The following is a 12,989-nucleotide window of genomic DNA, read 5'->3' as shown; positions in this document are numbered from 1 at the left end:
CCTCCCACGGCTGCCTTATGAGGGTCAGACTGCCTTTACAGAGTTAGAGAAAAATCAGTGCCTTATTTAGTCATCTGAATTATCTTGTGATCACCAAGCGGTCGTACCCTACCCTCACTTTTTATGTGTTTGCTCAGTGGCTAGCTGTTTTGTATTCACAGGTTGCAAACAAACCATTTATAAGGTTGTGCATCATTCCTGTAGATTTGAGCCTGGATTCAGGTGCTGGGTGGATTGATTCCTACAAAAGGAAGTTGCCCTGTGTGCTCATGTCAGGAGAAGCTGAGCAGGACAGCAGTACTGTATTTCTCTGCAGTGTTTGTGTTGACTGCTTGAGTATACATGCCAGTGAAAACTACAAATACAGTCTCTTAGCTAGAGATGCTGAGACGGAACCTTTTATTGAGTACTCCTTGGCTTGGAATTTAAACTGTTAACATTTTTATGCTATTTGTTTAAATAAAAAGTGAACACCGCTTTTACAGAACATTCAAAATATAGGCTATAGATGGTTTCGCCGATAAACAAAGTAACCAACAGCTTTTTTGGCCCAAACTTCTGGTAGACATCCGCAAAGAATAGTCAAAATTATGTCTAGTTGGTAGTAGAAGAACCAGGGTGGACTGGCCATCTGGAGTGCCGGGAGTTTTTGGCGAAAAGTCCAGGGTCATTTAGTTACTAGGATAAAGTTAAATTCAAGCAAGTTACACGCCCCATTTTACAAATGGATTATTTAATACAATCAGTATATACGATAAAATATTTATATAAATTAATTAAAATTAAATATCATATAAATTGTTATATCACTAGCCAGAACGATAAACAAACACAGACTAGAAGTTAACTTTGGGCCAGGCGCATGCGTCCGATGAAACCATCTCTACTGTATATTCATAACTGCTTTAACTGTAGCATACATTTAAAGATTTCAAGTAAGTCATTACAATGAGATGTTTTTGCTTCTCAAGAGATTTCTAAACGTCTTTCATGGTCTTATCTTCCAAGTCTCTTAAATTTGAATGTGTGGGTGTTAGCATGGCCAGTAACGTGTTTCTCTAGCGTTGGTCGGTAAACTTGTTCACCCAAAAATGAAAAGCGTCTCATTATTTACCTACCCTCATATCATCCTAGTAATTTTAAATTATATTAAAATGTTGTCATATCATAAAACTAATCCAAACGACTCTGGTGTGTTAATAAATATCTTCTGAAGCAAAATAATGGGTGAATCATTTATTATGTATATACAACATAGCATGGAGGCATGCAGTGCTGGTGTTTGTCATTTCTGATTCCATGTGGATTCTTTCATTTCTTTGGCTAATGTAACAGGGAGGATTTGTTTATATTCTATCATAGAACCAATAGCAACCGACAGCCTTCCTGACTCCTGATGGTTTCCATGGCAGCCATTTAGATTGATCGTTGCTCTTTTATTTCCTTGTCATTTAACCACAAGGGGCTAATGGCGCACTCTAGCACGCACAAGACAAATTCACTCCCACTTTCCTTTGAGTGTTACACTGAAAAGTAAATATTTTCAGTAAACATTGCGAGTGTAATCTGATATATTTAAAAAAGTTACGTTTTAGTACAAAGCTTTTCAGTCACTGATTGTCAGTGTTGGGAAATCTCTTTGAAACATAGCTTCCCAAGCTTAAAAGGACGTTAGTTACATTAACAGTTTGTAACAAAAAGTAACTATATTTTATTTATTTAATGTGGAAATATTTTCGGTAATCAGATTAGGTGAACAGGAGTCAGTAAATTGCCCTTAAATATGTGAATGTGTGTCTGCGAGTACCGTGCAAGTGTCTGGCAATCAATCCAGGGTATATCCTCTGGATATACCCTGGATTGATTGCCAGACACTTGAAAGACACTTGGGATGGAAAGACACTTGGCCCAAAATGCTGAAATAGGATCCAGCCCTCCTACACGGAATGGAATTAAATTTTCATTCTGTACTATTCAGTAGGCTATATTACTTGTTTTCTATTGAAAACATGCATCGCACAGTGGACAGTGGTGGAACAAGCATATTTTATGTGTATTTTTGTTGGGTTAAGTCTGTTTTGGAGCTGTTAACCGTTTGGCTGTTGGTAATGTAGATTTTAGAAAGAGTTTCGAAAATTTTGCGTCAGTATTGACCAATGCTCTAAGACAGGGGTTTTCAGGGGGCCTCCAGAAGGTTGCAAGGGGTCCCGGAAAATTTCAGGAAAACAAATATGAAACCAACGTTATTGTTGTTTGAATTCTAAGTGTTTGTTTGCTTGTTTGTTTGTTTTTTGCTACATGCATAGTTTACAGGATTGATTATACTTGTATCTTTCTAGCAAATTGTTTCTCACCATAGTTACTTTTTTGCATTCGTTCATACCGAATACCGGTGTGTATTTTTGTTATGATATGAATTTTTAATATACCGCATTACCGGTGTACTGTATGTAGCTTAAACAACGTGTGGAACATGGCGCAGCGTGACACTGTTTCAGTGGGGTCCCTTTTCACTGTTGCACTGTGACCGGCCATTCACACAGGCTGAGTCCGAAATCGCATACTCAATGGGTAGGTACCTCGCCACCGTTTGCATACTGTTTTTGCACTATCTGCCTGACCGGGGGGGCTGCTTTAGAATCTTAAAGTTTTACTTAATTAATATTGCATATAGGAATTTATAGTCTGTTATATTTGACCTGTGCTTCTCTCTCCTTTATCCTAAATGTGTGCTCTCACTGAGCGTGTGTGCGTACTTGTCCGTGTACGTACGTGTGTGTGTGTGTTGTGTGTGTGTGTGTGTGTGTGTGTGTGTGTGTGTGTGCGTGTGTCTCTGTGTCTGTGTGTGTTGGTGCGTGTTGTGTGTGTGGAGTGTTTTGTGGAGTGTTTTGGGTGTGTCTGTCTTCTGTGTTTCAACCTTTTCTTGTTTTTGCAGGTACAACTTTGATTGTTTTGCTTGTAGTCAATGTGTCTCCTGTACAGCTGCTTTGTAACAATGAAAATTGTAAAAGCGCTATATAAATAAAGTTGAGTTGAGTTGAGTACTCAATTTCAGTAGGTACGTACTCAATGGGGCTAAATGGGTACGTACTGTTTTCCCTGAATGGGTGTAGTATTAATGCGATCGGCCATTGTCCGCCATATTGATGATCTTCTTTTCCTTTTTAATGGCGGGGAGCAAATTACGTTTGTGGTGCATGTCCGCCACCTACTGTACTGGAGTGTACATGGGCCACACTGCAAAAAATGACTTTCTTCTTGTTTTCCTGTAAAAATTGTCTAAAAATTCTTGAATGAAGATGCATTTTCTTGATGAGCAAACTGACCTAAGAAAATAAGTCTCGTTTTTAGTAAAAAAATATGAAATTTCAGTGAATTTGTGTTTAAAACAAGTAAAAAAATCTGCCAATGGGGTAAGAAAAATAATCTTGAATTGAGTGACTGAGAAAAAGGTAAACCTTAATTCAAGATTATTTTTCTTACCCCATTGGCAGATTTTTTTATTTGGTTTAAGCACAAATTAACAAAAATTTCATATTTTTTTACTAAAAACAAGACTTATTTTCTTAGGTCATTTTGCTCATCAAGAAAATGGATCTTGATTCAAGAATTTTTTGACATTTTTACTGTCAAATCTTCCATCTATCAGTTTCAAACGATCTCCAAATCCAGCGTTATATCCACCGTTTATATAACATCCATCACTGAAATGCCGTAAACAAACAAACACACAACTTCTCTCACTATCGCAAGAGTAACAAGCTGCAGCTGCAGGCCCACAGTGCACCCGATCTTGACGCAGCACAGCCAATCTTGATAAGCGGGTCTTCCTATCGCTCGTTGCTTGGCTCATGGGTGGGCTATTTCTTTCGCCTTGCAGTGGGCGTGCTTTTCCGGGAGAATTGCCCAGTAAAAGGAATAGGATCCCTGTTACGAAACGGGGATCCAGACTTATAAAAAAACTTTCCGAAACAAGTTGTAGTGCTTGGGGAGTGTATCAAGGACAGAAATACTACGTTGTACGTCCAACTCACTTTTTAACAAGTTGACCATGACAAGTTTAACAAGTTAAGCATGAGAAGCCAGCACGTTTATCAGTGTAAAGAAGTCAAAATGCATGAAAGAGCATGTTACCCGATCTTTAATGATCTAACACATTATGACCCTGTCCTCATCATGACTCATACTCATTAAACTCTGCCATTGTGTGGAGTGTTGAGTAGTTTATTGCTGTGTCATTATTGCCTGCCGGCACTCAGAGCGCTCTTTCATCTCTTTCTGCTGTAGGGCGTACTGCTGTAATAAGCTTTCAGTACCCTTTTATCAGATCGTGGAGATCAGACCAGCTCTTGCGTCTGCTTTGAGTGTAGTGCTGCGCCAAATAGAGAGATTGTTTACCTCAAATCTCTTCCCAGAGCCTCTCCTGACTCAGTTTCTTTTGGGCAAGAAGATTTTTTTTTTTTTTTCTTCGTTTCTATAGCGTTGTTCTGCTCTAAAACACCCAGCTGTTTAGTTTGTCCACCCTCTGGGGCGGCCAAATCGAAAGATGCACTGCAAGGACAAATGGACCAGAATAATCTCAATCATTGCGTTACCATAACAACATGTGTCTATCACTTGCTTCGCTTTCTGCTTGTTCAAACGTCTCCTGAAATAAGCTCTGCTTAGACCTTTCAGACTACTCAAGGATCGTTGAATTTGTGCGTGTCTGTATGAATTTGTTTTTGATGGTATGGTACAAAGTTTTATTTACCTACACTATAGTGTCAGTATATGTGCCATTTACTTTGTATGCACTTTTTGAGAATGCAGAATTGTTTGTGGTGGTACGCTTTATCTTACAATTTACATAAAACGGATTCAAAATATACACACTGTGCTGTAAAAAGCGTACTTCCCCTTGTTCTATATTATACAAAATTCTTGACAACTGACACAAAGCTGCATCTGGTAAATCTGAAGGCAAAATACAGGCCTTAAATAATAAATGTGTGTATTAAATAAGAGTAGTTTAAAAAAGTTTTAAGTGTAAAGTTGCTGATGCATCAAATATGGCAGCACAAAGAAAGTGTGTTTCTTCTGCTGCTTGAAAATGTAAGCTGGCTTTCAGAAAGATGTCTTTTAACTCTGGCATTTAAGACTTCATACAGCCGGATGTGTGAGCGTGTACGTATTTCTCAACACAAGTGTGAGAAACAAAGCGTGGAGGAGAGCTTGTGACCCACAGGCGGAACAGATGGATCCAGACTGTGAGCACACTGTAACTGTCAGGCTTCAATGTTACGTCTGTCCTCTCTCGACAAATGACTCTCGACAAAATTTTTTGTGTTTTTGGAATTAGAATATCATAGAGACTTGCAAGTGGCCTCATTATATAATTCGCCATAAATATTAAAATTAAGCATAATTTCATCTCACACGATACAGTGTGTCTCTCGTTTACATCAGGAAATCCTACTTTAATAAGCCAAGTTTAAAAGTTTGCAGTTTTGTTGTTTAACTATATTGTTAGTCTCCTAATTGTCTCATTCATTGACACAGGACAGTTCTGTCCTGAGGAATTAAGTCCCTAAAATGTCTTTAAGTTAAGTTGTCTTTAAGTAACTGTGTGGACTATGTCCTCTGATTGTTTTATATATCAGTTTTCTTGTGTCTCTCGTTGAGTTTTTAACCTTTTTGCTTATTTTTGTAATTTTTCACACTTTATCATTCTCAATTATGTTCTCATTTTCTCACTTTCTGTCCCTCCAGCATTAAGATGGTGTTGATGTGGACCAGTGGAGACACTTTTAAGACCGGTTACTTCCTGTTGACTCAGGCTCCTATGCAGTTTTGGATCTGTGGTCTCTTGCAGGTGTGCGTGGACATCGCCATACTCTTCCAAGTGTACTACTACAGTCTCTATCCACAGAAACCTGTCTCACACACTACACACACCACCAGCGCAAAGGCCCTATGAAACATACACTCCCACACACATTAACATACATACGGTTTGGACACTGGGCATTCAGATGAGAAAAACAAAATTGGGTGGATCAGAGTAGTTACCTTTTTTAATGAGAACTGATTTACGGATATATAGTATGGCGTATGTATGGGTATCTGTATGATGATGGAACAAGGAATGTGCTCAATAGTCTACATCTACAACATTGGCCCCAAGCAGTATTTGTTCACCAACCACACTTGTGTAAATGTCCTTGCAGTAGAAAAAAAAATATTAAAACAGATGACATCTACAAACAAATGTTTATACAGCTTTTTGCAGAACTAACTTAAATTTTCTAAGATGTCTTGGGAATCTTTGGGTGTCTTGCACCATGTCTACACCGGAAGCGACACACGGCTTGTTCTAATGGGATTGTTGCGTTGCACCGCGCAGCATCCAGTGTGGACAATTTTTTTATTATAATGGGTTCTATTGCATTCTATTGTCTTTTGTCGCATCGCGCCACGACGCGTCCGATGTAGACACGCTGTTAGGAGAGTAAGCAGTCACAGGTTTTGTTCATCACATTACATTTTATTTAAAACTAACTTTTTTCCTTTTTTGCTTAAAATGTTTACTTTTAATGCTTACAATGTGTACAAAAGAATGCCACTTTGTTTGATATTTTGTTTTCTAATGCAGTGCGATTGAGACATTAAGTATGACTTAAGTTTTCTAATACTTGGGGCCATTGTATGTGCATATAGGTAGAACCAACTGCTACACAAAGCGATGCGTATGTGCGGTATCATATGGAAATTTTATTTATATTCACATAAAAACACGCCAGCCAAGGGCAATCATGACGGTTATGGAGACTTTTGCCTTACAGACTCCAGAATGACTGGAAATATATCTGACATCAGAATAATGAATGTAGAAGCTTTTACCAGATGAATGCAGTTTTACTTGGTTTTGAGAATATAAAGAGATGTTTACCTCAATAGACTGGTGTAGTGTTTTACACACACAAGGCCAAGTGAAGAGCACACCAAAAATCAACCCTTCGCATTTCATGGTGTAGTTAGTAGCAGAGGTAGGAGACAATCTGTACATTGTTTCTAAAAAATTGATAGAAAAGTCTCCTTTTTTGTTTTAGATATGTATCGCAATCATACTTTTACGTTACCATGTTTATTGAGTGTTCAGTTAGGTTAGGACGACTGAATAAGAGTTTATATACTTACATTTGACTAGAGATACTTTGGTAAGTATTTGCGGCATATGAGTTTTATCTGACTTCAAGGCTAAGTGGTTCACCCCTTATCCCTAAACATGGCTCAAATATAGTCATGATGTTACACACCATTCACACAGATGTTTTTGTTTGTTTTAGACATTCGCACTAATGTAATTTTGTCCACATGAGCATTCCAGAATCATAGTCAAATGGTAATAGTCAGAACCCTATACTTGCCTCAACTGAATTCTCACCATTTAGATTAAATGGATTACATTAGATTACAGGAGGGTTATATTTGATTACTTTTGTTATTACTTTTATTTTTATTATCTTTTACTTATTTATTATTTATTTCTATATTCCGTCATGTCTTTTTGTTTACCTGCTTGATCTGAGACATTACAATAAGTATTTGACTTGAGCTTCATCTATGTGGTGTTTGTCTTTCTGCTATTACTATATTCTGTTACGGTAAATTTGATTGTTAGAGTGATTTTATGTTTTTATCTAATTTTCTATCATTTTAAACAATCTCCTATTTAAGGTTCTTGTCCTTTGATGAATGAAAGTAGTAGTATGGACGTCTGTTCCCTTTGTGCTGAATATGATTACTTGCGCTGTTCCCATAGAAATTAGTATGGTTACTTTTATCTTTGCATCCTCAAAGTTTTTTTTGTTGCAATACCATTCCATCCAAATATTGTCGTTATTGTTAAGTTGGATATCATTGTTTACTCCACATATTTGTAATGCTGCTTTTTTAAGTTTTGTTAATAAATTTCTTGAAAAATATGCTGTTTTGTCATTTATATCTGAATTAATATATAATTTATAATTAAGAAATAGTTTTACAATCAGATTTACCACAGATGCATACAGTGTGTACCTTTTATCAATAAAAAAACAAACAATGTTTTTAAACCACTTCTAATCTGTTGAGTTTGGATATCGCTGCTGTCCTTCTGAAACCTCGTATCTCCATATTTCATGATTTTCATTGTTTGCCATAATTCATTACAATTAGTCACCCTTTGTTTGTCACTTGATTTTGCAAATATCTAACCAATAAAAAGTATTAAAAAGTGCTTGTCAACATTGGTAACACAATATTTAATCATTTAAAACTGCAGTGACGATATTCTCCGTGTCAGCATGGGTTTACACCTGGGGCCTCATTTATAAAAAATATATTTTGGAGAATGTTAGTAACCAAACAACATTGCACCCTATTGACTTCCATTGTGTGGAAACAAAATCACAGAGACATTTCCCATAATATCACCATTTTGTTCAGCAAGATTTATACGGCGTGAATAAATGATGACAAAATTGTTGCTCATGGGTGAACTTTCCCTTTATTGGGGTGGGTCTTAATTGTCATTAAGTGTCACAATGCAATTTCAATTACTTTAAAGTATGGGTGAAATATGACATATGATAATGTTGTTAACAGGTTTAGTGAGATTCTCCCATTTATAGCTGTTGTGTACAATCATTGTGACATTGATGTACTGATTGCTCTACATTTGGTTATGAAATGTTCACTTTGGTTTATATGACACATTATATATTACATAATGTGCACACACTGAATGGCCTAACCAGTTAAAATGGGAACCTGAGAGTGCATTCATAAGGGTTATGGTCATTGAAGCTCAGTTTGTTTTGACAGCACACATGGGCTTTTGCCTTTATGAGCACATTATTCTCAGTGGAATCAATGTGTACATAATGGTCAATATGAACGGTGCATCACTGATATGTATCACCAGCTAGAACAAGCTGACATTTTCTTTTGATGTACAGTATTTATCAGCTTACCCAATTTGCCCATTTGGCTTGCAAATCATACAAACAAGCTAACAGTCAAGGCAACTGAAAAACAAGAACCTTTTATTCCTTTAAAGGGTAATTCATTGTTTATTACAACGAGCAGATCCTGAGACTATGGCAGAACTATGCAGAAATACTCTGTGTCTCAATGTGTTTCCATAAACTTTAGTTATTGCAAATCAGCCATATAGGAGCGTACATAAAAGTTCATAACGGTTCTTTTTGAACAGTGTTACTCGCTGTGTCCTCTGTCACCAGATAAAAGCTTATTGTACCTTAAAGGTGGATGCAAAATAAAATGAGATTCTTCACAGTCAAACAGTTTATACAGGAACATTCCGCTACCAGGAACACCTGTTTTAAAGAACAGTTCACCCAAAAATCTCTGCCTCAATGCATTTCCGACTACGTATATGTAACATAATTTGGCTTTATATTCTACATATTATAACTTTGTAAACACACACAACTAGTAAACAACATAAATTATGTCCACCTGATGTTACATCTTAACAACATACATTTAAATATATGAAAAAGAAATGTAAAGGCTACTGTGATGAGGAAGATTAGCAACGAGTAATGACTGTTCTTTACATACTGTAAAGTGCATGAGTCATTTGGACTACTTTTATTTCTTCCTTCAAGCTCACTTGCCTTAGTGCCCATTCACTTTCATTTCACAAACTTACATAATTATGAGTAATCAAACAAAAATGACAGAATTTTGGGTGAACCGTTTCCATAAATAATTGTGCTTTGGACATACAATCCCGTTGTTTGTAACCCCAGAGTCTGGTATTGGCATCTGTCTCAAACAGGTACTATATACGGCAGCTCACCTATTGCACGCTTGTAAGTGGCAATTCTTAGTGCTATGGTGTTTATGGGCCTAAGACTTTAGTGACCTCCTGACCTGTGGAGCTCCTTGATTTGCCATAGCAACAGATCTGCGGTGATGTGCAACTTCTGTGATTCCGTGGATGGAACTGTCAGTATCCTGCGAATCCTCACTATTGTGGGACTTGGTACTGTCTTGTGAATCAGGTTTGTACCGTGCAGCCCGATTCTGTTCCTCTTTAAGTTCCACGTAGGAACGTGAGAATGTGTGAAATATGGATGTGACAGGGAATGCCATGAGCAGAATTCCGCTCAGAATGCTGCTGAGCGCCACCACCTGACCCGGAATGCTGCGTGGAACCATGTCCCCATATCCAACCGTCGTCATGGAGATGACAGCCCACCAGTAACTCCCAGGGATGCTGGTGAACTCCTGCTTGGCACCCATCTCGCTCTCGGCCAGGAAGACCAGAGGAGAGAACAACGCCATGGCAACACACAGAAAAAGCAGAAGTAGCCCAAACTCTCGTGTGCAACGGCGTACTGTCAACCCCAGTGTCTGCAGTCCCAGGGAGTGACGTGCTAAACGCATCACGTAGAAGATTCGTAATGCTCGAAGCACTCGCAGAACCAATCCGACCTTTTCCAGATAGTTGTTCCCTGAGCCAGTGGGACGGTCGCTCGCAGACAGTGAGTCCACAATTAAAGTGATGTAATAGGGCAGGATGGCCACTACGTCAATGATATTGAGAGGTGTGCGCAAAAATGAGCACTTGCTCTGCGTCTGGATGAAACGCAGCAGAAACTCCAGCGAAAACCAGCCCACACATACAGTTTCTAGCACAAAGATGTTGTAGCACCTTTGGGAGCATTCACCCTGAAAGAGAAAACAGACGTCATGGAGATTAGGATCAAGGTATACATTGCTGCTTTTAAAGCTCAAGTCATGTGGGTCATTTTTACTAGGCAAAAGATTTGATATATCATACAGTGTATAATATTATAGTCAATATAAAATAGTTTAAAGAATGAGAATTCTCATTTCATTTTAAATTAGATAATTTATCAAAATTTATAAAAGAGATTCATTTAAATCATTAAAAATGTTTTCTTCATTTTTGGTTGCTCCCACCCAGAGATGGGCAGTATTTTAATTACATGTATTTGAAATACGTATTTAATTACTTTTGAGTATTTTGTCATTTGTATTTTCCTTAACAAAAAAAGTCAAATGTAATGTGTAATTAAATACTTTGAGAGACTGTATTTGTATTTTAAAATACTTAAATACTTTTTAAAATATGTAATTTTATTCTTGCCTACAATAACTTCACCAGGCAGGGGTGGCACCACTGTTCCAAAAGTGGTTTGATACTGAAATATGTAATACAATTTGAGCTATCAATAATAATTTTAGCTAAACATACGGTGGCCCACTAGTGCACATGACAACGAAATTTAAAAAGCAAATATAAGTTCACAACACAACACAATCAAGCTACAACACAACGGAATCGAGTCACAACACAACGGAATAAAGCCACAACACAACGGAAATGTTCCCGACCACTAGGGGGCACCAAAGTTCTTATTATTGTTCTATATTTTTATGGGCACATTCGGCACTTCCGCGCTTGGTTCAGTGCAGACAGCAGGGGAGAGAGATCTGGGAGAGCATTAAGGATTTTCACGCTGATTATTAAAGCCGAGGACAAACATTCTAAGACTTTTTCTTTCAACTGGAGCAGATTCTAGTCTTTGACAGTCAGAAAAGAGCACACGACTGCTTCAGACCACTATACACATTAACACATTAAATTACTGATGACGACTGGACTTTCTGCTAAACCAACAAATCTATTGATCCATTTACTGATATAGATGAGCAAGCTTGCATTATATTCCCGTTTCGTTAGTCATAAAACCGCAATGCTCACATTTATTTACACTTGGTTATGCGTTAATTGTTTTAGAGGTTATGCATGCATAATAAAGATTAAATAAATTGGTAATGAAAACAATATTTAATAGAGTAATCAATTATTCGTAACAGTAAAAAAACGAATGCAGACTTAAGTCCAGAGCTTGCTCACTGAAACTGAGATAGGAGACTGTGGCATTGTCTGGATCTAAATGCAGACTTAAGCCCATTGCACATTGAGTCCGAAATTTGCGTCCGAAATTTCCGCGCGTTAAAAAATAAATACAACCTCACGTTGTGTCAATCACATTTACACACTGCCTCCGATATTTTCGTCCGTCATAAAAAAATTCGGACCGGGTTCGATTTTCTGCGTTTTTCGCATCGGTCAAGCATTTTGAGTGGCCTTTTTTAACCATTCAGAGACACCGTACAAACGAGAGCCAAATACGAAAATACGCATACGACAATTTCGGACTGCATGTGCAAAGACCTTTAAAGTTGAAAAGTACTTTAATCAAAATAATAATAAAAAATACAACGTGTTTTGATCGCTGGATCGAAATTTGATTGCTTAGCCAATCAAAAGCTTAAAACAAGACTGTATGTTCTTCTGCACCCTTACACACGCACACACACACGCACGCACGCACGCACGCGCGCGCACGCACACACACACACACACACACACACACACACACACACACGCACAGCACGCACGCTTTGGTTGACTATCCCCGTGGGGACAGTCCATAGGCGTAATGTTTTTATACTGTACAAACTGTATATTCTATCCCCTATCCCTAACCCTATCCCTAAACCTAAAGATCATAGAACACTTTTTGCATTTTTAGATTTGTAAAAAATATTGTTCTGTACAATTTATTAGCTTTTGTGCCCATGAGGACCTCAATTTTGGTCCCCACGGTGACACGAGTCCCCATGTGTTGGTGTGTATTCAGGTTTAGGTCCCCACCGGGATATACAAACATGAACACACACACGCATACACACACACACACACACACACACAGACACGCACCACGCACACACCACACACACGCACACACACACACACACACACACACACACACACACACACACACACGCACGCACCACACACACACACACACACACACACACACACACACACACACACCCACACACACACAGCGTAAACAATAGCTTTTATTTTCGATTGACAATATTTAGCTTAAGAT

At 38.0% G+C, this 12,989-nt stretch overlaps 2 protein-coding genes and 1 long non-coding RNA gene across 7 annotated transcripts in view; 2 read left to right on the top strand and 1 right to left on the bottom strand.

The window, feature by feature from the left end:
- Positions 1–12,989, top strand: part of LOC130567537 (uncharacterized) — a 199,246-nt gene that overhangs the window by 148,507 nt on the left and 37,750 nt on the right. The window lies entirely within an intron of this gene.
- Positions 1–12,989, top strand: part of LOC130567532 (solute carrier family 66 member 2) — a 53,533-nt gene that overhangs the window by 31,268 nt on the left and 9,276 nt on the right. For 2 of the 3 annotated variants that reach the window (XM_057355721.1, XM_057355720.1), the window contains one exon: positions 5,752–8,168. The exons of the other annotated variant lie outside the window; for it this stretch is intronic. In XM_057355721.1, coding sequence (XP_057211704.1) covers positions 5,752–5,959 — 208 coding nt within the window. In that variant the 3' untranslated portion in view covers positions 5,960–8,168. Of the gene's footprint in view, positions 1–5,751; positions 8,169–12,989 lie in introns of those variants that run through there. 3 annotated transcript variants of the gene reach the window in all.
- The window catches only part of kcng2 (potassium voltage-gated channel, subfamily G, member 2), a 67,345-nt gene continuing 62,874 nt past the window's right edge, over positions 8,519–12,989 (bottom strand). For both annotated transcript variants that reach the window (XM_057355710.1, XM_057355711.1), the window contains exon 3: positions 8,519–10,725. In XM_057355710.1, coding sequence (XP_057211693.1) covers positions 9,901–10,725 — 825 coding nt within the window. In that variant the 3' untranslated portion in view covers positions 8,519–9,900. The remainder of the gene's footprint in view (positions 10,726–12,989) is intronic.

Source organism: Triplophysa rosa, linkage group LG16, assembly GCF_024868665.1.
Source record: "Triplophysa rosa linkage group LG16, Trosa_1v2, whole genome shotgun sequence".
NCBI classification, from domain to species: domain Eukaryota; kingdom Metazoa; phylum Chordata; class Actinopteri; order Cypriniformes; family Nemacheilidae; genus Triplophysa; species Triplophysa rosa.
Note: the sequence above shows the minus strand (reverse complement) of the source record. Positions and strands in the feature narration are given on the sequence as shown.